At 36.9% G+C, this 25,430-nt stretch overlaps 4 protein-coding genes across 4 annotated transcripts; 1 reads left to right on the top strand and 3 right to left on the bottom strand.

The window, feature by feature from the left end:
• The first annotated feature begins 1,044 nt into the window (after positions 1–1,044).
• On the top strand, positions 1,045–6,074 carry atad1b (ATPase family AAA domain containing 1b). Its single transcript, XM_058794121.1, has 10 exons — positions 1,045–1,250; positions 2,048–2,235; positions 2,479–2,577; positions 2,691–2,811; positions 2,897–3,097; positions 3,858–3,964; positions 4,074–4,163; positions 4,293–4,343; positions 4,426–4,550; positions 4,714–6,074. Exons 2-10 carry the CDS (start codon positions 2,062–2,064, stop codon positions 4,832–4,834), a joined length of 1,089 nt encoding a protein of 362 aa, XP_058650104.1. The 5' UTR covers positions 1,045–1,250; positions 2,048–2,061; the 3' UTR covers positions 4,835–6,074.
• On the bottom strand, positions 5,878–14,525 carry papss2b (3'-phosphoadenosine 5'-phosphosulfate synthase 2b). The gene is made up of 12 exons (XM_058794120.1): positions 13,943–14,525; positions 12,486–12,600; positions 12,026–12,261; positions 11,798–11,936; positions 10,926–11,044; positions 10,671–10,784; positions 10,108–10,219; positions 9,091–9,296; positions 8,851–8,986; positions 8,329–8,597; positions 7,959–8,188; positions 5,878–6,919 (listed from the first exon to the last, which is right to left on the bottom strand). The coding sequence occupies exons 1-12, from the start codon at positions 13,967–13,969 to the stop codon at positions 6,778–6,780; spliced, it is 1,845 nt and encodes a 614-aa protein (XP_058650103.1). The 5' UTR covers positions 13,970–14,525; the 3' UTR covers positions 5,878–6,777.
• A 1,210-nt stretch (positions 14,526–15,735) lies between these two features.
• Positions 15,736–19,883, bottom strand: minpp1b (multiple inositol-polyphosphate phosphatase 1b). Its single transcript, XM_058793636.1, has 5 exons — positions 19,175–19,883; positions 18,304–18,498; positions 18,093–18,190; positions 17,638–17,768; positions 15,736–17,509 (listed from the first exon to the last, which is right to left on the bottom strand). The coding sequence occupies exons 1-5, from the start codon at positions 19,746–19,748 to the stop codon at positions 17,131–17,133; spliced, it is 1,377 nt and encodes a 458-aa protein (XP_058649619.1). The 5' UTR covers positions 19,749–19,883; the 3' UTR covers positions 15,736–17,130.
• A 2,802-nt stretch (positions 19,884–22,685) lies between these two features.
• Positions 22,686–24,485, bottom strand: LOC131551539 (dual specificity phosphatase 29-like). Its single transcript, XM_058794550.1, has 4 exons — positions 24,418–24,485; positions 24,065–24,267; positions 23,777–23,963; positions 22,686–22,938 (listed from the first exon to the last, which is right to left on the bottom strand). Exons 1-4 carry the CDS (start codon positions 24,483–24,485, stop codon positions 22,686–22,688), a joined length of 711 nt encoding a protein of 236 aa, XP_058650533.1.
• Positions 24,486–25,430: the final 945 nt, after the last annotated feature.

The following is a 25,430-nucleotide window of genomic DNA, read 5'->3' as shown; positions in this document are numbered from 1 at the left end:
TTTGTTGCATACATGACTTGGAATTGTGTTTTTTGGCCATTTGCTCGTGTATTGTCATGTTTGGTGTGACCACATGGCTTCTGTCATGTTTGTTTTGTTTATCACACTTATTTTACTGATGAAAAGTTGTTAAATACCCTAGTTCCCATTGTGACAATCTTGTTATTGTGACTGACTATGTCACAAGAGTGATTCTTCTTTATGTCTCCTAGTTCCCCATGGCAAATGAGCATATTACAATTTTCTTCCATCTTGTTCTATCACTGGCAGCATGTTGTGCTTCACTCCAGAGGTGTAGTTCTTTCAGTTCAGCTTCTACAGTCCTCCTCCAGGTTGTTTTCAGACTTCCTTGCTTCCTTTTCCTACACTCTCAGAAATAAAGGTACAAAAGCTGTCACTGGGGCGGTACCTTTTCAAAAGGTACACTTTTGTACCTATTAAGTTCAAATATGTACACTTTAAGTACTAATATGTATCTTTAAGGTACCAAAATGGACCCTTTAGGTACAAACATGTACCTTTTGAAAAGGTACTTTATTTCTGAGAGTGTAGGTGGTCTCCAACTCATACCTACTTTCGGGAAGTGGTTCTGGTCCTTCTGAAGGACATGCCCAAGCCATTTCATTTTACAGCGCTTAAAAAATAAAATAAAAAAAGATTGGTTAAACATTATTTGTGGTGGGTTGGTGGATTAAATAATTGGAGAAGTCCTGCATTTGGTACACAAATGGTACATAATTGGATACAGATATGTACAATATGACAGTAATTTCACCCAAAATTTGCTGGTGTATACAGGAGTCTACTGATCCGAATGCAACTCTTTTTATGCAGTGTTTGTTGCCATCCAATAGATACAAACTTTAAGACTTTCTGTGAATACTTGGTCCCTACCATGAAGAGAACATTCTCCAACAGAATGCATAAAACTGATAAATTGAAGTAGCTCTGGGATGATTAAAGTTATGGACTCCCTGCCATCAGTAGTTTGGTAGATTATCTAGGATTAATAGTACAACGCGCTTCTCACTCCTATCCAGTTGGTGGTGGTAACGCACCGTTTTCCAACCGCTAATAAACCATAGAAGAAGACGAAGCAGCAGCAACAGAAGAAGAATGAGGTCCTCCTCATAAAATGTGTTAAAAAAAAAAAAAAAGTCTGATCGCAGGAAGTAAATGAATCATTGGATTAAAAGGAAGCTGCTTTTTTAAAACAATATTTCCAAGACCCAGTAACAAAGACGGTTCAGGTATGTGATCTGTTTATTTTTTCTCAGGAAGGTCACAGGAAAGCTCCAATAACTCTTTAGTAAAAATTATTGAAAATGAAAACGAAACGAAATTGCGCTGACTCCTCACCACAATAAAAGCGAATTGACAAATTTGCGTACTCCACGTGTCGGGAAACGGCGGTACTGTGTAATTATTATTATTATTTTAATCTAATACATGTTCTGTACAGAAATTCGTAATATTTCAAAACATACTGAAATGTTTTTATACAGTAGAGACGTAATTAGGCGCAAATTTTCCCATGGAGCGAACACGGAGTGATTGTTATGTTAATAACAATAAATTGTTATGTTGCACTCGCATGGGGCCTGTCCCAATACCCACACTTTATACCAGGGTGCCCGAACTCAGTCCTGGAGGGCCGATGTCCTGCAGAGTTTAGCTCCAACTTGCCTCAACACACCTGCCAGGAAGTCTCTAGAATGCCTAGAAAGAGCTTGATTAGCTGCTTCAGGTGTGTCTAAACTCTGCAGGACACCGGCCCTCCAGGACTGAGTTCGGGCACCCCTGCTTTATACCCACACGTCTTTGCACTTGACCACTTGTCTACATACATTACGTATTTCCTGTATTTGGACCAAGTGTAGGAGTGGGCGTAAAGATTGTGTAGAACTTTTGATTACCAACACAGTACATCATACAATTGTATATATGCAAATAACGTTTTTACAGAGCTTTATTTACACATTCAAACTCCATATTCAAGTAAATGGCTCCTTAGAACCCCCTAGAGTTTATTGTTTTTATTTTGCAGGTGAATTTAAGAAGATGGTATTGAAAGAGATACCAACAGACAATATCACTCGCCCTTTGGGCCGGAACGAGGTCATAGGTTTACTCTTTCGCCTCACAATATTTGGTGCAGTCACCTATTTTACAATAAAGTGGATGGTGGATGCTATTGATCCAACAAGAAAACAGAAAGTTGAGGCACAAAAACAGGTATGCCTTTTAATTTCAGTAGTTTACAGGATTATGTAGCTTTTTATTTGTTTACTTCCTTATCCTATATAGTCCTATCCCCTTTTCATGTAAACTGAACATTGTAATGTCATTGTATTGTATTTTGTTCCATTGTTTGCCACAGGTTTGTTTAATATAATACAAGTTAAGAAGCCTTACTAAGTTGAACTTTTGGCAACGCATAGCTGAAGTTTAATGTAAAGTTTTATTGCCGCCTCACAGGCAGAGAAACTCATGCGGCAGATTGGAGTGCAGAATGTGAAGCTTTCTGAATATGAGATGAGCATTGCAGCTCATCTTGTGGATCCATTGACAATGCAGGTGAGGAATTATATCACAGTGTGACTTTATTTACCAGTCCTTAATTGTCTCCATCACAGTCTATTTGTATATTTTAAGAGCAAGTTATGCAATTCATTTATGTGTGTCCATAGATTACATGGCATGACATTGCAGGTCTGGATGAAGTCATAACTGAATTGAAAGACACTGTTATACTTCCGATCCAGAAGAGACATCTGTTTGAAGGATCCAGACTTCTTCAGCCACCCAAAGGTAGGCACCAGAATGGAAATTTTTCCTTAAAGTGTTTATAACTGAACTCCACACTTCATTCTGAGGTGGTTTGTCATGTTCTCAGGTGTGCTGCTGTATGGGCCTCCAGGCTGTGGGAAAACTCTTATAGCCAAAGCTACTGCCAAAGAGGCTGGATTCCGCTTCATTAACCTGCAGCCTTCGACTCTCACTGACAAATGGTATGGAGAATCCCAGAAACTAGCTGCAGCTGTGTTTTCGCTGGCCATCAAGTTACAACCTTCTATTATCTTCATCGATGAGATTGGTAAATGCATATTTAGATTTTTATGTCCCTCATACACCCCTTTACATTGATATACCAGTAGTTATTAATTTTAAAGCTAGATCTGTTTAGCTTAATTGCACATTTATGGATCACTAAAAATCTACTTTTGAACCTTAATTGGTTCATTTTATTCCTTTAAAGTCACATAATATGGCAGTGAGGTTATATATATTTGTCATTAGGGCTTTTCACACCTGAAATAGTTTCACACCTGAAACCCTGGGTCATTCTATTTTCACACGACTCATAATTTACCCGGTGTTAATTCTGGGAAGTCATAAGATGACATTTCACACTGTAGATTCCTAAACCCCAGGTTAATGTTCTTATTTGCATATTTGTGGTGTCAGTGTCATTGATCAGACGAACGCAGCACTCTACGTGTTTGCATAATGACTTATTGTGCATTCTCATATTATACATTGCTTACAGTACTATCAAGTTTTTCAGAATATACTTTTCGGACTGTAAGTGTAAGAAGGAAAGAAAAAAGAAAGGTTTCTTCTTTACACTAATTTATGTGACATCTCAAACTCTGAAATGTTTACATTGTGCTGTGTTTCCGTGAATCTGTGGTTTAATTTCTTGCAGGTAAAAAGCAGTGCTAACCCCACTTATAAATTACTAGCGTGAAACGCACCATTACCTGAGGTTAAAAGCAGGGTTTAGAATTACGATAACCCAGGGTTAAGCACAGTGTACTTTTTTGAAGTACCTTCTGTTAATTTTTATGTCTTAGATTCCTTTTTGAGGAGTCGCTCAAGTTCAGATCATGAGGCCACCGCCATGATGAAGGCTCAGTTCATGAGCTTATGGGACGGTCTGGATACTGACTACAACTGCCAGGTACAATTAAGATTATTATTATTTTTTTTGTGATTACTGGTTTGGTCAGTGACCCAATATGCAAATTAGTCTTCTTTTTTGATGTGTTGTGATTGTTTTCTACACAAAGGTCATAATAATGGGAGCCACCAATCGGCCACAAGATCTTGATTCTGCTATACTCCGAAGGATGCCCACAAGATTCCACATCAATCAGCCCGTAAGTCCACTCCAGATATCTTTATAAGGTTTAAATGAAATCTTAAATTTTACTATTGAATCAGTAAACTCTGTAGCGGATTTTATAAATGATCATTTGTTGTGTGTGTGTGTGTGTGTGTGTGTTTAGAATATCAAGCAGAGGAAAGACATATTAAAACTGATCCTGGAGAATGAGAATGTAAGTGGTTTTTTTTTTAAACTTAACTATATGGCTATTGAAAGTTGCAAGTGCTAAAAGGATCATTTTTCCTTTTCTGAAGGTGGAGTCTGCGGTGGACTTTGCTGAAATTGCAAAACAGACTGATGGGTTCTCAGGAAGTGACCTCAGAGAGATGTGCCGAGATGCTGCTCTGCTTTGTGTGCGTGAATTTGTGCACCAAGAAAGGTAAACTCTTAACAAAGGGCTTCAGACTCAATTCAAAACGTATCCGGCTTTTAAAAAAAAATCTTTATCTGAAGTTTTGGGCTAGCATAAACAATTTAAATTTGAATCATTGCGAAACTGATCTGCGCTGCTTCCTTATTAATTCTCCTCCATCCCACGACAGTCCTGATGAAGACTTCATCCGCGCAATGAGGCAGGAAGACATGCAGAGGGCAATCGAGAAGATGAGGAAGTCCAAATCTGCAGGAGTGCATGAGGCATTTATGCATGTACCACTGGACTGAATGTGATGCTGCTGTTTTAAAAAGAAGCTAGATTTGATGTTTTTTCTTATTTGTGGCATATCGTCATGTTTTGCAAAAGGGGGAATTCAGGATTTATAAATGGTAGAATGGAGGTGTTTCTCTCTAATGATCTTTTTTTGCACTGTAATTTCCTTAATGTTTTTGCCATTCAATCAATGAGCCTTATTTTTAAAAAAAAGAATGAATTTGAGTTAATCGTGTAAAACCATTCTTAAGTAAACTGTCGCTTCAGTGGGGCAGTTTATAAAAGGATGAACGATTCACATTAAAATTTGTTCTGCTTGTGTTTCAAGAAAAAGGCCCATTGTGTTTGTCTTCATAGGTTTGGTTTGGTTTGGTTTGTGTGGTTTTGTTTGTTCTTTAAAATCCTGTGAGAGAGGTTTGTGTAGATGGGCAACAGTGTAGTTACTATTTCCAGTTATGTACAAGGCACTTGATTATTTTTTACATCAACAATATGTAACATTTCTGCTGATTTGTGAGCACAAAAAACAAAGTGTGTTCATTAATAGAATTATTACTTGGATCAACTTCACCTGTTTGTTTTCCCCCAGCGAGTGAATGATTTTATTGAGATGCATTTACAGATTTATAAGCCATTTATATTGAATAAGATGTTTAAGCGTTGAATTTAGCCCAGAGTAGAGGTTATTTAATGGCATGTTGTATAGATATTTATTTGCGAAACCTTAAATATGCTTGCACAGAATATTTGGGGCCAGTGCCAAGCTGCTGCTGTTAGATTTGTGCTTGTCCGTCAGGTGTTATTTTTGTGGTTTGAGTGGGTGAAGGAGACTTGAAAGTGGAAAGAAAAAGTATTCTTCTGGAGAAACCAGTCTATGGATTAAACAACCATTTTAGATTGCCAGCAATACAATTGTACAGTTGTATACAAGTATTTTTCAGTTATTAGGTTTCCTAATTCGCAATAGTCCACTGCTCCTTTCAGTCTAAATGTGTTTAGAAGTCTGAATATGTTTGAAATGTTTTGTTTACACTGTAGAAAAACTGGATGACAATGGTTGTGTCTTAATGACGTTTATTGGATTGACTGCCCGATGCACATTACATCAAATATTGTAAGAAACAACAAAGTGTAAATCTCACAAGTTTGTACAAAAAGTAGAAGTAGTAAATACATTTCCTGTAAGATAATAAATATGTTTAGGTTGGTCCGTTAAGAAAATGGCAAGACAATAAATATGCTCTTGTTCCTTCACATTGGATTCCTCAAGAGTTTCATGTTTATGCATTCAGCACAAACCTTTCACATTCATGCATCAATTTTTACAGTAACTCGTTCATTTGGGAATGTAACAATGCCACATTTACATTGAGGCACACTGAAGTGCACTGCAAGACAATATTGTGTTAATGTCAAATACATCTGTCTGTGGTTATACTCTGCTGCCAGTACTGAACATTTGTTTTTGAATTCTTATAAAGAATGTTATAGTATTAATCTGTATCTACAATGAGTATAAGATGTTCTCCACTGGTGGAAATACTGCCAAGACAAACACTTCTAATATTCCAAATAAAGCTCCAGTTGAGGTAGGCAAAATATTGGTCCTATTACTGTCAGGCATATTACGTCGAGCTGCTTGATCAGACTATAAGTCTATAACACCACTGAAACAGCAGTAGCTGTGTAGTTTGATCCATCCATGCTTTTACACGGGGTGATTTCAGGGAACAAAATATACTGTATTTTAAAGTAATTTGCAGGGCATAAACATAGATAACATTTATCTAAAAATGTGTAGTAGATAGGAGTCTAATAAAGATTTATTTTTAATATCACTACAGTGTAGGACTGTAGTATATAATGCATTTCTCTATAAACCTATTTCTATCAGTTCTAATAAGATAGATTATATAGAGCTTTACTGTACGTCTGCATACAGTCCAGTGCCTTGTGCTCACTGGTCCTTCTGTAGAGAACTGTAGTACTCAGCTAGGACTTTCCACGCTTTTAGGGCCATGAAACCATCAGGGGGGTTCTCCCCGCTGCGGGCAAGGCTCCGCATTTTGGTCCCCGAGATGAACTCAAATTCACCATGTCTGCAAAACAAAATATTTACTTGAGCTTCAGTTTCAACAACAGTTCCTGGTGAAACAGCTGTGAGCTGTGAACAATTCTTGTAAAAATGAGTAAAATATTATATATACAAATTGATGTCGTGTGATAAGTGATTTTATACTTATTCTGCATGAAAATAAATGCATAAATAAGCTTCAAAATAAATAAAACAGTAGACAGAGGAATATTTTAGGTGTTATTTCACACTAAATAAACACTATTTAAAGCTAAATGTGACATTCATTATAATTGGTTTTTGTGACAATTGTTCTAGGTGTATTTTAAATTAAATGTTATAAGATTTTAAAAAATATACATATATACACATACAGTCAAACCAAAATTTATTCAGACACCAACATTTCTCACATTATCAGTTTATTTGCTATAGTTTAGAAAATGGTAAAAAAAAAATCTTAATTTGTGTTCCGAAGACGAACGAAGCTTTTGTGAGTTTGGAACGACATGGGGGTAAGTGATTAATGACAAAATTTTCATTTTGGGGTGGAGTAACCCTTTAATGCTTAGCCTAAATAATTTTATCAGGAGCGTTCATATGAGCGCTGCTGCAGTCTTAGGCCCACCCCAAATGCTCTCATTGGTTGAGATGCGTGATGATGCCCATCCCAAGCCAGTACTGATCTACATCCCACCCCTCCTGTGACCCATGGTTTGTCTGTATGTGAATTCAGAGCCAGTGAGCAATTGACTTTCAAAATGATAATAATAATAATAATAAAACTGTGTTAATGTGCGATAAAATATTTGTCTGCATTAATTAACGCGTTAATAACATTAACTTGCCCAGGCCTAATAGATAGGGAGGAAGAATTTACAATTTATACCATTTATAAGGCCATATTAAATATCCTTTTTTATCCATTTTTCAGCTATCATGATTCTTCATTAATCTGAGGGCTCAATGTGTAAATATTTTCAGTATTACAAATTTTCATCGTGTTTAAACCGTTCGAAACATTTAAGTGCAGTCCCGAGGGCTGAAATGAAACATTTACATACCTTTCCTTGTCATAGAAGTCCATGGCCTTCTTAACTTTGTTATATGCAGCAACTCTGAAGGGAATAATCTCTAGAGAAGTGAGGCCTGGTGCCATGGTCAGCACTTTTCCACCATGTGTGGGCTCATACAGGTCCTTCTTTGTCTCCGGATGGGGCATACCTGCTGGATCTCGTCCTACAATGTAAAAGTTGGCCCCTGCGATCATCCTGGTCCGACAATGCCACTGTACCTGTAAAGGCATGACATAATTTTTTGTGCAATTCAGAATTGGTTCGACTCAATTATTTGTACTAAAAAAGGTCTAAAATGGTTACAGAAACTGCCTCTTTTTTTTTTTTTTTTTTTTTAAAAGAGTAACAAAAGTCTGACCTCTGTGGGCCCAGCATACATCATGGGTGAGGGGAAAATGGCCACAATGGTGTTTTCTGGATCCAGCACTCCTTCATCCAGAACAGCAGCATGCTGTTTCATGCGCCAGTCCAGCGGTACATCATCCTCTTTGGTCCAGCCACCCAGAGGGTGCAGCAACAGCACAGGCTTTTTGTAGCCTCGCTCCAACAGACGACGCTTAGTGTCCTGCATCAGCAGCGCATGGCCGTTGTGCACAGGATTACGCAACTGGAATGCAAAAATGGCATCTGCAAGGGAAAGGCAATTGCAGAAGGTTTTGTCACACTAGCAGGTACCTATGGGAATGACCTTGTGTATATATATATATATATATATATATATATATATATATATATATATATATATATATATATATATATATATATATATATATATATATATATATATATATATATATATATATATATATAAAAAGTTTAGGTTTATTTGCTACAGCATTATCATAATAAGATTAATCTTAGGTAACAGTTTCACTTTTACCTGCTCTCATTTCTTTAAATTTCTGTCTAAGCTCCCGTGGGGTGAGACGGTACTGGTCAAGACCATCATTCCACCTAATTCTCTCAAACACTTCCAGGTCTCCACCGGCCAGCCAATCACCACTCTCCATTACCATCTGTACAAAGCATAAAAGGTGTTTTCATTTCATTAGCTGATTGTATTAGCAAGTATAACACACAACTGTTATAAAAGCAATGGCACAGAGATGTGTCTTCTCACCTTGATGTATGGATGTTGGGGGCATGTTGTCCCCCACTGCCTGGCACATCTCTCTTCTTTGCGATGCTCATAAAACTCAGGGTTGCGCATGATTGCCACCTTTTGACCTTTTAACTCCAGGGTAAAAGCAGCGCAACTGTCCAGCCTCTCTTTGTCGTCTTTGGATACAGGCAGCACAATGGGAACAGACATGTTGATGACTCCACCTAAACACAAAATATTACCAATTATTAATTACTGTTTTTTTTATCAATATTAATAATATTATTTCATGTAAAGTTTAATGTTTCATGTAAAGTTTCATGTAAACTCAATCTGCTAACTGAATGCATGTAAATTAAAATTATTGATTATAATAACTTATTATTACCATGTTATTATTAATTTATATTTAATATTATATCCACTCGTTCAAAAGTTTCGAATTGGTAATATTTTTGAAAGCAGTCTTTTATGCTCACCAAGGCTGCATTTATTTGATCCAAAATACAATAAAAACAGTAATATTGTGAAATATTATTACAATTAATTTTCAGCAGCCATTACTCCATTCTTCAGGGTCACACGATCCTTCAGAAATCATTCTGTGCTGATATGGTACTTGGAAACATTTCTTATTATTATCAATGTTGAAAACAGCTGTGCTGCTTAATATTTTTTATGATCAGGATTCTTTGATGAATAGAAAGCTCAAAAGAATAGTGTTTATTTGGAATAAAAATATTTTGTAACACTATAAATGTCAATTTAATGCATCCTTATTTCCTCATTTCTCTTTGAAAAAAAACTTTTGAATGGTAGTCTGTTATTTCTAAAGCTCAGAGTAAACATTATTTACCCAAAAATAGAAAAGCTAGAAAACAAATCTGAAAAATGTAATATTTGATAGTACAAACCTCAATATTTTTCTTAAAATTATGTGAACTGTGAAATTACATGGAAACACTATATAAAAAATGAAATATTTTTGAGGGTAACATTTCTGTTAGTGCGCCAACAGTTTAGAAATGTCTTAACCATCAAGCAAAGTTCCAAAGTGCAAGACTTGCAGGAATTCCCTCTCCCTCATGAATCCCCTCAGTGGAGTCGCCCAGCCCTCGGATAGAACCTGTACCCATTGCAAATCAAGCTACAGGACCAGAGAGAAACACACAAACAGAACTTGTATTTAATTTCATGACAAGACCAACAGTTTGCCACAAAATAACAACAGGAGTGCATGGCTGTTGTGCATCGTACTGTCGACTCAAGCAAGTACTTAAGGGCATGAACTTGTGTAAAAAAGAAAAAAAATTAGGTTTAAATGTAGTGTTAAATTTGCTACAGCATCATTATAGTGTGTTCCATCATTATAAGTTTGCCATAAAATAACAACTATGACTTACTACAGTTCATTTTTTTAGTTATTTTAGTTGCTGCTGCAGAATTGAATTATGCAGTAGATTTCCATTTCTAAAGACCAGGTTACAGTGAAAAGCTTTCTGTTAACTGAACTGTGATGAAATGCCTGTGGTGTAACATGCAGGGCGGTTGATTCACACAGCAGGGCATGTGTGTGAGTTCATGAAGGGTTGCATTACCTCTGTGATGGTTAAACTGGGGAGTATATTGGCATCACTCAGCACCAGGTCCAGCTTGTTTTCAGGAACAAAGAGCTCATTCACTTCTTCTGTCACACCAGTGGGCACAATATCCTGTGATAACGAATCATCTGGTCAGTAATGTTTCAACATCTCCCAACTGAAAACTGACAGTCTGTGAGCTGGCAAAAAGAAAGGGACAACTGGCAAAACACAAGGATCCATTTGATGACCAGAAATAAAAGAAAGACCCACCTGTTCCTTCAAGAGATCCACTAGCTGCTGAATGCAGTCATTGACAGTTAGCTCTCCGGTCTTCAACACAAGCTCAGGGGCTTCAGGTTTCTCATAGTCAGAGTCTATTCCTGTAAAACCTACATGGCAAGTAAATAAATAAAAGTTTTCTATATACATTCATTGAAACGACATTATTGCCAAATAGCTGCTCTGCATTCTTAAAGGAACAGTTCACCCAAAAGTGAAAATTCTGTCATTAATTACTCACTCTCCTGCCGTTCCAAACCCGCAAGACGTTTGTTCATCTTCAGAACACAAATTAAGATATTTTTGAAGAAATCCGAGAGCTTTCTGACCCTGCATAGACAGCAACGCAACTGATACATTCAAGGCCCAAAAAGGTAGTAAGGACGTCATTAAAATAGTCCAAGTAACATCAGTGGTTCAACCGTGATGTTATGAAGCTACAAGAATACTTTTTATAATAAGAAAATAATAACTTTGTATTCAACAACAACTTCTCAACAATTTCGTTATTTTTGTCTTCTTTGCACACAAAAAGTTCTCAAAGCTTCATAACATTACTGTTGAACCACTGATGTCACATGGACTATTTTAACGATGTCCTTACTACAAGGTCAGAAAGCTCTTAGATTTAAAGAAAAATATCTTAATTTGTGTTCCAAAGATGAAAGAAGGTCTCACGGGTTTGGAGCGAGATGAGGGCAAGTAATTAATGACAGAATTTTCATTTTTGGGTGAACTATCCCTTTAAGTCCAAAATAAGTCAAGTGTGTGTTTCTAGTGTTAACTATTTTCTTCTATCCAAGATAAACATGATGGGCCATCTATAAGCAATGCATTTATACATTTATTTTCCCAACAAATACCTTTAATCTCTCCAGCACGGGCTTTTTTATAAAGTCCTTTGACATCTCTGCTCTCGCACACCTCCAGTGGGGCATTTATAAACACCTCAAAGAACGGCAGACCCGCATTCTCATGGATCTTCCTGGCGTCGTTTCGATCCTGTTGTGAGCACATGTAAAATCATCCTCTTAATTCATCCTGAGTTAGGAATTGTATATAACCTCTGATGTCATTAAATATCACCCCACCTGTGTAAATGGAGAAATGAAACTAGTGATGCAAACCAGTCCGGCATCGGCAAACAATTTGGCCACCTCAGCAACACGCCGGATGTTCTCTTCCCTGTCTGTCGCCGTGAAGCCCAAGTTCTTATTTAGGCCATGTCGAATATTGTCACCATCCAGCGAGTAGCAAGGAATGGCATGAGAAACTAGATATTCCTCCAGAGCAAATCCAATTGTAGTCTTCCCAGCACCAGACAGCCCTGTAGAAAAAAAGAAACACTGAAGTAAACTGTATGGGAAAAAGATGTGATATTTTACATAAATGGTGACTCAGATTGTCTAACAGCTCCTTCTCCATTCCACAGAAGAAAGGACGTCATTCAGGTCTGAACATGAGGGTGAATAATTGATGACTGAATTTACATTTAGTGAACTATTCTTAATAATCTGTTCGATCTAATTTTCTCACGGAAGAAATCCCCACCTGTCAGCCAGACAGTACATCCACGAAATCCAGCTCTGGTCCCAACCACTTGTCCACGCTTGCTTCTGCTCACATGATGAGCCTGGTACACAACATTGGTTGCTCTCTGCAGATCCTATGTACAAAACAAAAAATAGATATACATTATATGAAAAGTAAGTTGTGCAGTCAGAGCCTAAAGCATAATTTCCATCCTTACTGATATCGACAGAGTATTTCTATAGGGACAATTTACAAAAGTGTTTGAAGGGATACTTCATGCAAAAATGCTGTAATTCTGTCAACATTTACTCACCCCCATGTCACTACAAATCTAAAAGAAGATCATTTTTGTCCATACAATGCAAGTCAACGATCACCAAAACTTTTTGGGTTTCAAAATATTTTTATGTTCCACAGAAGTAAGAAAGTCATACAGGTTTGGAACAACATGAAGGTAAGTAGATGACAGAATGTTAATTTTTGGGCAAACTGTCCCTTTTATTTGAACTTCGTGAAAAGGTAATATTACCATCCAAGAGCCACATCTGACTGAAGAGTAGAATTACATCTTACAAAAGAACACAAATACAATTTTGTGTTCTTGTGGATTATATTCTCGTGTATCTGACTGGGTCATCAGGATTGAGGAGGGAGCGGCTTCGGAAAAAAAACTGAAGAAACAAACAAGGCCATTCATGCAGGCCCATGGAGAGGTGGCCAGCTGGAGCAGAGCCAGCTCTCTCTCTCTCTCTCTCTCTCTGCACCAAGGCTCTTTGGATACACAAGAAATCCCAGCTTGATGCAAGTAACCCTGGGGTTTTTTAATTCACACTGGTACACAGTGTCACAGGATATGCAAAATCTGGCTTCATAAGGAACTGAGTTACTAATAACATTAATCTTACATGGGATTTGGTTAGTTTTATATGGTTATATTGCAGATCACAAGAAAGCTCTTTATGGTGGCATGCATGCCATGATTCTGCCATGTAAAAAAAAAAAAAGTTATTATATTATAAAACGGGTGAGTTTAATTTATACTGAACAAAACCTCTAAACACATCATCAAATAAAGTTAAGTCACATGTCAAATCTAGACAAGGTGATGAAAAGGATAAACCTGATTCATAACATCCTGCCACATCACCACAGATTTACATTTTAAATATCCGTTCCGCCGAAAACAGATATTTGTGTTATTTTAAGGGGCTGCCACTCCACATTTTTCCAGTAGTTCCGTAAGTGATTACCTCGAGCAACTCTTACTTTCTGTGAATGTAAAGCCTTTTAAAATAAACGTTTTTTATTATAAATGCATTCTCTAAAAACAGTTAAAGTCATTAGTACTAATATAAAAGACCTCTGCTATCTTTTAAAGTCTGTTGACATTTCGTAGTTCCCATCGATGCAACTTTTAAAAGTTCAGCGAGAAAGAAACAAAAGCAAGAAAAAAAGCCGGACATCTGCAAACGTACCGTTCTTTGCTTTTTCATCCCAGACATGATGCAACAAAGCGAACACGCGCCGAGGCTTTCTAAAGACGTGACCGTTGAGAGACTAACACTGAGTAAAAGTAAAGTAAAGTCAGTGGAAGTCAGGATATATTGGACACGTAGCACTCAGCGCTCTTCCTGAAATCCTCCCACCATCAGATCAGCGTGCGCTGCTCACGTCACAATCAGACTGCATACTGACTCTGATTCTCAGTTACTGCAGTCTCAACATCTCTTACAACACGCAGCGTGACACAAAACGGAAGTGCTAAGATACATATATAAAGAAAAAAAAATCAATTAGCACAGCTGCAATCTCTTTTGTTCTCTTTTATTCCATAACACAGGAGTTGACCCGTTTTGCAAACCAAAGACCTCTCCACCTCACCCACGCAGAATCCCAGCCATTAAAAAGACAAAAAATAAAAACATTAACTTTAATAACATTACCAACCCCACTGGAAACGCTTCATAGAGCCTCATGATTCTCCATGAAGACAAATCACATTATCCACATAAAAATTTAAGCGAAAACTGCAATATCGACATCAATTTTAGAATGTCTCAGTACTTGATTTGTCTCTCTTTTGCTTTAATGACAGCAGCACTGGAGCAGAACAACTATATAAATTTGTGTAAAACCTGTTAATCATGTTAAGCCTTTATTTTTGATTTTCAGTTCCATGTTTTGAACCCCAGGGCCCAGTTTAAAAAAATGTTTAAACTGGATCAGAACGAACCGGGTTTGGAAGGCTCAGTTAATCCATCTTTAACATTACAGCACTCAGATCCATATACAAATTTCCCAGATTATACCAGGGGTGTGCGATATATGGGCGTTTCTTCAACTAGGGGCACTTTTAGCCTTGTGAAGTTGAATAAAAAAAACTTGTTCAAAAGTCACGTAAATAATTAAATAATTTGTCTAGTTTTAAGGTCTGTAAGAGGACAAACTTAGATTACAAGAGAAATTGTTAATATTTTAACTTGAATGCAATGTAAGTCGCTTAAGCGTCTGCCAAATGCATAAATGTAAATGTAAAAATATGACCAAAGAACATAAAAATGCTCATAGTCTAAGAATCACCCCATATATCGTCTGCGATAATATCGTAATTGTTGTTTTAACGATGTGCAATTTGACATTATCGAGTATTTTGCAAAAACCAAACAAAACACCTACGGAGTGCACGCTTACATTACGTGATAAAGTCTAGTGGGTTAAACAGTGCACGTGCGCATTTAGAGTGTGTTTTTTTACTGCATGATTCAGTCTATTAAAATGCATTAAAATGATCACAAAATTCAAGATATGGGGGCAGAAAATGTATATATATAATTTCATATAGTTAAAAATCACACGAAGAGTGCTTTTTTTTTTCTTCAAAACTAAGCATGATTACAAATGTGATATTGATTTTATACAACAGTTCAAAAAACAATACATTAATATTAAGAGACTTTTGAGACACCATGCTGCCTGTTTTTGCTCTATTTCGCCAACAAAAATCATTCTAAACACAGCCACAGCGCTGTTTTGCGTCTCTGAGCAACACGACGATGTTTCGTTCCTGAATGAATCAACTGTTTAAATGATTCGGTTCAGTCGCAATGACTCACTTGTTAACAGTGACTTGCTGCCACCTACTGGCGGTTTTAATTTCACATTTAAAGTATCTTTTCATTTTTAAAACAATTTCAAATATCAGTATTCAATGTTTTATGTTTAAAATATCAAAACATTATGCATTTGTAACTGCAGGTTAAAGCATTCCATGTCCCTCTGAGCTGCATTAAACAGTGTGTAAATACATCTAAATGCCACTTCAGATGCAACTTTCCTTCTTCAAAGATTAATTTTGTTGATACTGGTTTCATTTGTTTTGGTAACAGCCTAAATGTCTTATTATTCTAATTGACCAATTAAATGTAACAATCTGACTAAAAAATGCACACTTTTAGAAAAAATGGTTTTATTAAAGGTAAAATTGCCCATAAAAGGTAAAAATCCATTTATACTTATATGAAAAGATGAATTTCTATCACTGATGTGAAATGACCATGCAGAATATAAAGAATATCAAAAACTGCAGCTGTCCACAGTAGTCAGATATCAGCACAATAACACACTAACAAAATATTGTCTAATTATCGTTATCGAGATTCAATATCACACATCCCTAGTTACCAGTACTCTAAATGGAACTCCATATCACAATGAAGGCTACTAGCTATAAAAGATATAGTCAATGTTGGGTCACTTTGTGTTTTGATTTGAAGAGACAGAAAATTGCACACTTAATGAATACAAATATCCGCATCCATTTTCAATTTCTTTTAAACAGTCAAGCCTCTCCACAACAAATAAATAAAGTAAACAAAAACACATGCAATAAAATGTTTGGTTCATCTCTTATGATTCGATCACCGTAATTAATATAAAGTGACTAATGACATTTAAAATTTAATCTATTATTTTTGTTTGATATTAACAGCTGTTTGAGTGATTATGTGGACAAAAACCACATTAAATATCCACATATTTATCCACATAAATATCTTATTTTTCTCTTACTCTACTCTTATTTTATCTGCTTTATCACCGTAACAGTTAAACAAAGCAAGTGTAAACTATAAATGTTTGAATAAACATTTTATTACATTTGGTTCCTGAAAAAATCCTGCAAAAAAATCCTGGTTTTTTTTTTTTGGATCAAAGGTATCCCAATCTTATTAAAACAATTTTACAACCCATACAAAAGGTTTGATCCAGATTAAAACCACGATATCAGATTTCTTTCATTTTTCTTTTGAACAGCCCATTTTCAAGATTGGATCCCAGTGAACTACCCACTAGAAAATGCAGTTACTATTAAAATAAAATATAAAAACTTCCAAGTTTTCTGTTAAATTGCTTTCATCACAAAATTACAAATGATTTGGCACTGTATAAGCATAATTCTCTTTGGAAAATAAAACAAGAACAAACATAAATCATTCTTAAAGCACAAATGTCACCCCCCTTTGGCAATTTAGTAATAAATAAAGCAACATATTAAACCTTCAACCACAACAAAGAAAAAAAATAGAATAAAAAATACAACATAAAGATGCAGTTATTGCAAGTGCACAGTAATTGATCCTTGTAATCCACTATTTAATAACCTAACTCAAAGTTCAGTGTTCCTGAGGTTTGACTGAGGCACATTACATTCCTTATTAAACTCACAGCCATTAAGGAGCTTTGAGTAATGCTTTCTGACTGTTTCATACAGTGGAGCCGAATGATTCATGTTGGGAAAGGTTATTAACTTCTCATTGAGAAACAACTGTATTCTGAGTCCATCACTGCATTCGTACAGGACAAAGACTAAGTTTGCAGCATAAGGTACAATCTGACTGGAGCGGAATGTGCGGTTGTGCTGCAATGAAAAATTCTCTGCAGTTAAAGGTTTTTCATCCTTAAAGAAGGACATCAAAGAGAGCAGAGGCAGCAGGGTTTCACCATGTCCAACCTGGATGCTGGCAGTCTTTTTTACCTCTCCAAATCTGTTAGATTACAGGAGATAGGAAAAACACAAATGAACACAAACATCAATATGTTCTATGGAGTGTTTTTAAGCGGACAAATACACCACAAATGGGATGGGAACCAGTCCACATCTCAATCTCCTAACCTGTAGTCATTAGCAGCCTTATCAAGACGTTTGAAAATATCATGAAAGAGAGGGCAGCTGGATTTACGGTTGATGTCATGTCCATATCCCCTCTTCCAGTACTGTTTCAGGTCATTTTTGTACTCCAGGACCTAACAAGAAGCCAAAAACATGTTACTGGATAAGAGAACATACATTTGGTTGCCAAGTTTAATGCGGTTGAGAAACTCAGGAGAACTCTAATATACTCAATAAATCTATTTTATGAGCTCAAGTCTAATCTTAAATTCAGAGTATTCCCTAAACTGCAATTTTTGTGTAGTTGTCATCACTGCAATAGCAAAGATGTAATAAATGCTGAATAAAAACAGTTGTATGTAATGGAGCTGACATGTCGAATTAATATTTGAATCTTAATACCATTCATTAGATCCACTGAAAATGGAAGCGTTTAATTTCCAACCGGACATACGTACTTGAGCGTCAGACTCATCCAGCAGATCACACCAGGGGGAGTTCTCTGATTTAATGGCAAACTCATAGGAGCACAAAAAGAAAGCTGCCTCTGCCATATCTAGCAACAAATTTTAAATCACGATTAGGATTATTGTAATTGAGACATTTACATTAAGCAACTACAGCTGAACAGTCAAACAAATTGTCCATTAATATAAGAAGCTAAATTACCTGGGGTGAATTGACTGTATGGAATCTGAAGGCGATTGGATATTTTCCTCCGTACTGCATCCATTTCTGCTGAAGATTTAAAGCGTTCTACCTCCTTCAAAGCGGTTTTGTTTTTCTCAACACTTTCAACAAATCTCTCGCAATGATCAAAGAATCTCATGAGTGAATCATCCACATAGTGCTTGTAATCCATATCTATAAAACAAAAAGTGTGGTTACTTGAACAACATTTACCAAGGACCATTACCTCAACCATAAAGCTTACTGGATTACAGGTAAACCACACCTGGTGCAGAGTTGCTTAAAAAGTTCACAAAGATAATAATAAGCACTTTACGGCAAATATATAGAGGAAATTTCTCATTGTGTTTCAGTGTCTTTACACACTAGCCCTAAACGTGCTGTAGTCAACTGAGAATTCAGCAATCTGCCTTTGTTTACTACCAAGGTGGGGCTCAAAAATATTTCACCCCACTGAGTATATATATATATATATATATATATATATATATATATATAAATCTGAAAATAAACAGAAGTTGTGGTGTTATTTAAATGTAAAGCACTGTGAAGTAGTAGACATTAATAAGAAATATTTTGCTGGAATTCTTCTGGATTTATCAGTCATGTCGATCTAAGCTTGTATGAAACATAAAGAAGATATTTTGAGATATGTCCCATTGATTTTCTATCCATAAAACGCAAGTCAGTGGTCACTAAAACTGTTTGGCTACTAACTTAACATCTTCTAATGTCACACAAGTCATGAATGACATGAGGGTGAGAAAAAATATTTATTTCTGGACGAACTCTCTTTAAGACGTTTAAGAGGCCAACTCAACATCTAATAAGTAAGGGACACTAAGCCTACCCTGAACATCCCAGAGTCGGTGAAGACCCTCTTGAAAAGCTTCGACACTATCAACACAGCGATGCTTGGAGCTGGTGATGAACTCAATGCGGTCGGCACGGAGATGATCCTCAGAAATCAAAGAGGGGAACGACTGTGCCAGTCTCATAGCCAAATGCCGATGGTCATCGCGCCCTTTCTCCACCAGTCTGCCGTCCATGTCTTCGGTGTACCACATCTTCCATGTCTTAATATCATTTAGCCACGAGGCTGAACCCGACGCGTGAGACACGACCAGATCAAACAGTCGCGCGATCTTTTTCACATTTTTGGTGGTTGGATAGCGCGTCCCGTGACGTATAACCGACACCATATGAATGGCACGGCAATCTGGAGAGGGGGGAGCTCCCAGTGATTTGTTTACAAACAAAATGTCATCTAACAGATGTGAGTTCACTTCCTCGTACCTGCCTTTTGTTCCAAAGTGATACGCTATCGCCGGTATCGTTGGCCTGGCAAGTTTAGAGAATGACAAACCAACCATAATGCACAAAGAAATTATAAGAAAATTCGCGAGGAAGAAAGTTGTTTTCATTTCTGGATGTGCGATACCTGTTTCATCTAAAATACCCGTAGCTTGGTCACCTGTACGTTCATTCAATCAGGGTTGCCAGGTCTGCGTAACAAAACCAGTCCAGTCGCTACTCAAAAAAAGGGCAAACCACGGCCAAAACTAAGCGCAATCGCGTTCCGGGGAAACCGCGGACTTGGCAACATTGCAGTCAACGGCTAAAAATGTGAAGTCAGCCTCAATATCGAGATACAACACCTTCCGGGTTAAAAGTTTTTTATTTATTTAATTTTTTTTTTTATTGAACATATTGAACAGAATATACATATACAATGGCACTGATAAATGTGAATAAATAAATATTAAGCAAGGCACATATACAATATAGATGCAAAGTACCAATAAACTTACATATATATAAAAAAAAAAAAAAAAGATGTAAGGAAGGGTCTCTTCATTCCTCTTCAAATAAATCAAGTTCTCTTATTATTCCAACAATCTGGGCCTTTTTACTTTTTATATATTCCAATGATGGAAAGTAATTATAAATAAAGTCTCTTTTAAAAACAGAAAAATAAGGTTTCGTCTTCATACATTTGCATTTAGGAAGAAACAATTTGCCCATAATCAACATTATATTATTGAAAAAATCATTCTTTTTATCATCTAATAGCATTCTAAACATAATGTATTTTCTAACAAAATTGGGCAGTGACTGAATTTTTGTCTCCAACCAATAAGACATATTTTCCCAGAAGTACTTTGAATTTGGTAAATATCTAATATAAATTAAGCAGGTTAATTTATGGTTGCAGATGGCATGTTTCCTCATTGTTCAAATCATTTCAATCATTTAAAAAAAATAATATTAATTTATTCGTGCGCAACACTTTTACAATTAGCCCAAAAGTTACAAAATAAATAAATAAATAAAAATGAACGCATTGTGCATTTTGAAAAGCGGATGGTTTGGAAAGTGCTACGCCAAGTTTTTGTGCCATCTAGTGGTTTAGATGAAAATAATATCCAAGGAGCCTTTTACCCCGGGGCGCCTTTAATCTCCACCCGCTAGATGTGGACCCAACCCCGCCCTCTGGATCTTTGTTCTGCAGTGAGGGGCTACTGTGCCTTAATTTTGTTGGCTATGTTTATTTGTTAAAAACAAATTAAAGGAAAGAAAGAAAGAAAGAGATATCTTAAAATAGTGATTTGTTAGTCACTGTAAATGAACTACAGTAGTTATGGTTGTTGATATTGTACAACATTAAAATTAAAGCAAAACCAGTGGGTTATGGGGCCGTTCACATATCGCGTCTTTTGCGCGCTCAAGTTCGTTATTTCAAATGTAGACGCGCGGTATGCGCGCTCATAATGGAAGCGACGCGGTCGCGACGCGCACGCGGTGCGACGCGCTCATTTTTTCCAGGCGCGTCCGCGCCGCATCGAGATAAAACACTCTCAACTTTTCAGAATGCCGCAAGCGCACCGCGGGTCATGTGACAAGAACCAACCAATCAGCTTCCTCACCTTTGCCGTTAATTTGAAACCTCAACAGAAAAATGGAGGAGCAGCTACACCCAAACAATGCGGCGTTTTTTACTTTTCTTCGTAAATAAATCTTGTAACAGAGTTACAGCAAGGGTTTTTCGGTGGTGGAAATCCATTGCTGAAATTTCCTTGTTGTAACGGAGAGTGCAGCTGATGGTTGCTTAGCAACGACAGACGCCTCCGGAGTGCAACCGCCAGAGCGCTTTGGAAAAAAGGAGAAAGCGGCGCGCCTAGCGTTTTCCACGCGTTTTTAGGCGCGATATGTGAATGGCCCCTAATACTGTTTCTTATAATGCTTTGACACATATCTCTGCTCTAATCCGAGTTAGTCCAGTGTGTTTGCTCCTCTTGGTCTTGATTTCTGCATGTTCTCTGGATTACATCTTTTTGATTCTGAGTTTGATTGCCTGGTTCATTCGCTCTTCTGCTCTTTGGTTTACCCACTTGGATTAGCCCACTATTTTATTTGCCATCTCTCTGTGCCATTTCTCCTTGGTGTCTGCTGTACTATCCTGCTGTACTTTGTCTCCAAGTGAGCTACCTTGTTTTTGTTTCCAGCCTTCTAAGATTGATTTGAATTTTTGACATGTGTTTAAAAAGAAAGTCCTGCTTTGCCATCACTGCTCCTGAATCCTTTGTCGCTCTGACAGCATGGTAATCATGGAAGAAATATATGGAGAAGTTTTGAATGTCTTCACTAAAAATGTGTAAGGTATGTACCCTGTACAGTACAAGACAGAATGGCAGAATTTGAGGTAATATGCTGCAAAGAGTCACAGGTTAGTGACAAAGTCGGCATTTTGTGCCAGAAGTACTTTGAATTTGGTAAATATCTAATACAAATTAAGCAGGTTAATTTATGGTTGCAGATGACATGTTGTACTATGAAAGAAGGAAAGCGGTGAAGACCAAGCAGGAGTACACACTGATGTTTGAGGAATTCCACAGCACTCCAATTGTGGGATATTTAAAACCTGGAACGCATTGTGTGCCAGGTATTACTGGCCAGGGATGGCCATTAGGGACATTGAGAAACGGGTAATAATTACATATTCTATTGCACATGCAATTAAGCTTTTACCAATCATACAGTGTTTTTGCAACTGTTGCATTACACTGTATTGTTGAAAAGTATGGTAAATTGTAGGAGGAATCGAGCAAGGAATGGAATAGATATGTGGTCTAGATAGCAGTCTTTATGCTCCCCCTATTCAGCCTGAGCCCAAGCTGTGCTTGCATCTCCTTCTCTCTGCTGACAGGGCCGACCACTTGGGATACACCAAACTGCTGTTCACCAACCTATGCCCGACTGCACGTGGGTGAATGTCATCGTCATCACTTCCTTTGAAACTGTGCTGTGCTGTTGCCCACATCACTGAGAAAGTGCACATGGTAGTTCCATCCATACTATACTTAAGATCTTCCAAGAGAAGATACTGCAGGCCTGAATCCTAAGTTGTTCAGGAAGATGTGTTCCACCACTGATCTGGCGATGAAGCGATGAAGAAAACCACCACCCAGGGCATTGGTCACAGTATGGGCAGGTCCAATGCGGTCCTTTAGCATCACCTGTGGCTCATGCTGATGGACATTAGGGATTCTAAGGAGGCACAGCTGCTGGACGTGCCCATAAGCCCCCACGGCCTCTTTGGCGATACTGTGGGTTCTTTTTCAGAAAAGTTCATAGAAGCCCAGAAGCTGCAGAAGCCTAAACGAGCTGCATTCCCTTCAACATGCTATAGATCATTCTCCACTCAGCACTCGTCTAAGCGTCAGGGTAAATTTTTTAGGATACCCAATAGTGTTAGTGCGCAATGTCTCATTCCCTCCTCTCAGGGAGGTTACAGGACTAACCAGAGACATTTATTGTCTTCATGTTTCATCAGTAAATGAGTCTCTATCTGTATTTTATTCAGCTACAGTGATAGGTGGATCTGTTAACTGTACAGACAGTTTTCATACTTTTAAACAATATTACCTTCATATGTCACCAATCTATTTAATGATAATGTTAAAAATGTTAAGGTATTCTGCGTTAGCATTAGCATGGCTAGAGAGTATGTTTGTACATGAGCAGAGACATTTATTTACAGGATTTATTTAAACAATTGTGCAGCTGTCTACAATAAGGCGTCAAAGGTTCCAGATTCATTTGCCCTGTTGTCAGAACTTTTTGCCACCGATGACAGACTGTAATGGGTTCTGTGTGCTTTTGAAGAGGCACTTACACCTCGTGTAGGCAAGGTGTTCCTTTATTTTTTTGTAAATAAGTTTGTACTATTTGTATATTTCTGTTGATTTACTAACATGATGCTAATCCACAGTATTTGAATATAATTTAGAGTATTTTAATATAATTTAGACAAAAAAATGTTATTTTGATCAAAGGTAAGATTTGATGTATTTGTAAATAACATGTTTGTTTTTTTATGTATCTGTGCTCTGTTTTTTTTAATAAATTTTTTACTTTGTTTGGTTTTTTTAACTGTACTCTTTTTTTTAACAGTAGTATTTGCTGACTTCTTAGGTTTGAATTGAGGATTGTCAGCTGCTTCAAGAAGTCCCTGTTTGGCCTGATCCATCTCTTGTCTATGACGTGGTCAATGGCATCCTCCAGCAGTATTTCATGGTGGATCATCAGGTATGCCAGAAATAATGTGGCGGAGCAGTGCACTAAAAACTTATCTGGGGAAATAAAAAAGAAAGACACTTAAATCAAATTCATCCATACTCAGTTTGTCACTTTAGGATAAATGATCAATTATGTGTGTGAGTCAGCTCTTACTTTCTGTGTTGGGCCTTGTGGATGAATTCTGAAGCTGGGAATAAGTCCTTACTGATGTCAAACCTATGTTCATCATTTACAAGCACACCGCAGTAAGCAATGTTCATTTCTTTGTAATATTCCGCCCTTGTATCGATCTTTCCTTGCAGGTATTCCTTGTATGCCGCAGTGTTCATCTCCTTCAGTCTGGCTCGGTCCATTGCTGTCTCTCTGCACAAAAACACAACAGCCTAGATTAGTCTTTCTTTAAAGAGGATTTACAAGGTAGAATTATAAAACAACTCTTACGGTGAGAGAAATATAACGGCATGTATTGTTTGATTCCTGTCTATATACGATAGCAGTGTTTTGCAGACTTACTCATTTCCAATGAAGACATTGGGCCAAACCTCAGTGGCAGGTGTCCAGTGCACTTTACATCTGCACATGCGACGCTCCAGTTGGAAAATGTTTCAACATGGAAGAACAGCCTTCCATGTTCTTCGGAGGAATGCACAGATTTTCTTGCTCTTCTTCACTTTAGTATCTTCAGAATAAAAACAAATAATAAGCTATTAGGAACATCGCTAACCACAGATTAAACATGAATAATAATTAGTCTAACTTGTAAGATTGTGCAAATGTTGTGTTTGTTTGAAACTGGTGGCTTTAACATGCAGTTGTTGCTCTATGGCAATGGTTCCTAAACCTGGTTCTTGTTCTCTCACATAATGTCTATTAAAACTAATTTTGTTGATAATTCACAAAGAACATACATAGCGTTAGCCATATATAGCAATATAGAGTTATTATAGTAAACTAAAATTAAAACTATAAAACATTGAAATACCTATACAAACTAATACTAAAATAACTGGAACTGAATTAAAAAAAATTATAAAAATATATATAGACATTTAAAAAAAAAATATATATATATATATATATCAAAAACACAACAAAATTACTAAAACGTAAAGTAAAATGGAACATATAAAATAAAAACTAATTCAAAATGTTAATAAAAACTACAAAAATATCTCAATGATACTAAAATAACACTGCTATAAAGTGATGCACAAGGTTTACAGTAAAACAATAATTAAATGGCTTATTCCAGATGGTCAGTAAGAAAAAGTAAGCAGTCTACAAGTTGTAGGCAGGAATAACAAATCTTATTTCACGGACAGATTTTTTTGTCTCACCTGGTTGCCTATTGACTGCAACATTGCTCAGCAAAATTGCTTAAAAAGTTGCTCCATGTATCATCACCTTTATAGTGCATGTGTATAGCAGCTAGCCAATGAAAATACATTGATTGTACAGTCGGGACTGAGGTGCATTATGAGATTTAATGAGTGCATTCAATAATGTTCACCATGGGTGTCCCCTCA

This window comes from Onychostoma macrolepis, chromosome 12, assembly GCF_012432095.1.
Source record: "Onychostoma macrolepis isolate SWU-2019 chromosome 12, ASM1243209v1, whole genome shotgun sequence".
NCBI lineage: Eukaryota > Metazoa > Chordata > Actinopteri > Cypriniformes > Cyprinidae > Onychostoma > Onychostoma macrolepis.
The sequence above is the reverse complement of the archived record's forward strand: the minus strand, read 5'-3'. Positions and strand labels throughout refer to the sequence as shown.

Bases quoted from the DNA above. Each gene is read 5' to 3' on its own strand.
- papss2b (XM_058794120.1), bottom strand. From the start codon at position 13,969: ATGTCTGGGATGAAAAAGCAAAGAACG. The intron at 12,601-13,942 runs GTACGTTTGCAG...TTTTGTACATAG, and splicing joins GGATGAAAAAGCAAAGAACG to GATCTGCAGAGAGCAACCAA. The intron at 11,937-12,025 runs GTGGGGTGATAT...TGCTCACAACAG, and splicing joins TCATTTCTCCATTTACACAG to GATCGAAACGACGCCAGGAA.
- LOC131551539 (XM_058794550.1), bottom strand. From the start codon at position 24,485: ATGTGCAGATGTAAAGTGCACTGGACACCTGCCACTGAGGTTTGGCCC. The intron at 24,268-24,417 runs GTAAGTCTGCAA...GTTTTTGTGCAG, and splicing joins AATGTCTTCATTGGAAATGA to AGAGACAGCAATGGACCGAG. The intron at 22,939-23,776 runs GTTAAAAAAAAG...TTTCTGAAAAAG, and splicing joins AGAAGTCAGCAAATACTACT to AACCCACAGTATCGCCAAAG.
- minpp1b (XM_058793636.1), bottom strand. From the start codon at position 19,748: ATGAAAACAACTTTCTTCCTCGCGAATTTTCTTATAATTTCTTTGTGC. The intron at 18,191-18,303 runs GTAATTTAGCTT...ATTTGTTGCTAG, and splicing joins ATACAGTCAATTCACCCCAG to ATATGGCAGAGGCAGCTTTC. The intron at 17,769-18,092 runs GTACGTATGTCC...GCTTCTTGTTAG, and splicing joins TGGATGAGTCTGACGCTCAA to GTCCTGGAGTACAAAAATGA.
- atad1b (XM_058794121.1), top strand. From the start codon at position 2,062: ATGGTATTGAAAGAGATACCAACAGACAATATCACTCGCCCTTTGGGC. The intron at 2,812-2,896 runs GTAGGCACCAGA...TCATGTTCTCAG, and splicing joins ACTTCTTCAGCCACCCAAAG to GTGTGCTGCTGTATGGGCCT. The intron at 4,551-4,713 runs GTAAACTCTTAA...ATCCCACGACAG, and splicing joins GAATTTGTGCACCAAGAAAG to TCCTGATGAAGACTTCATCC.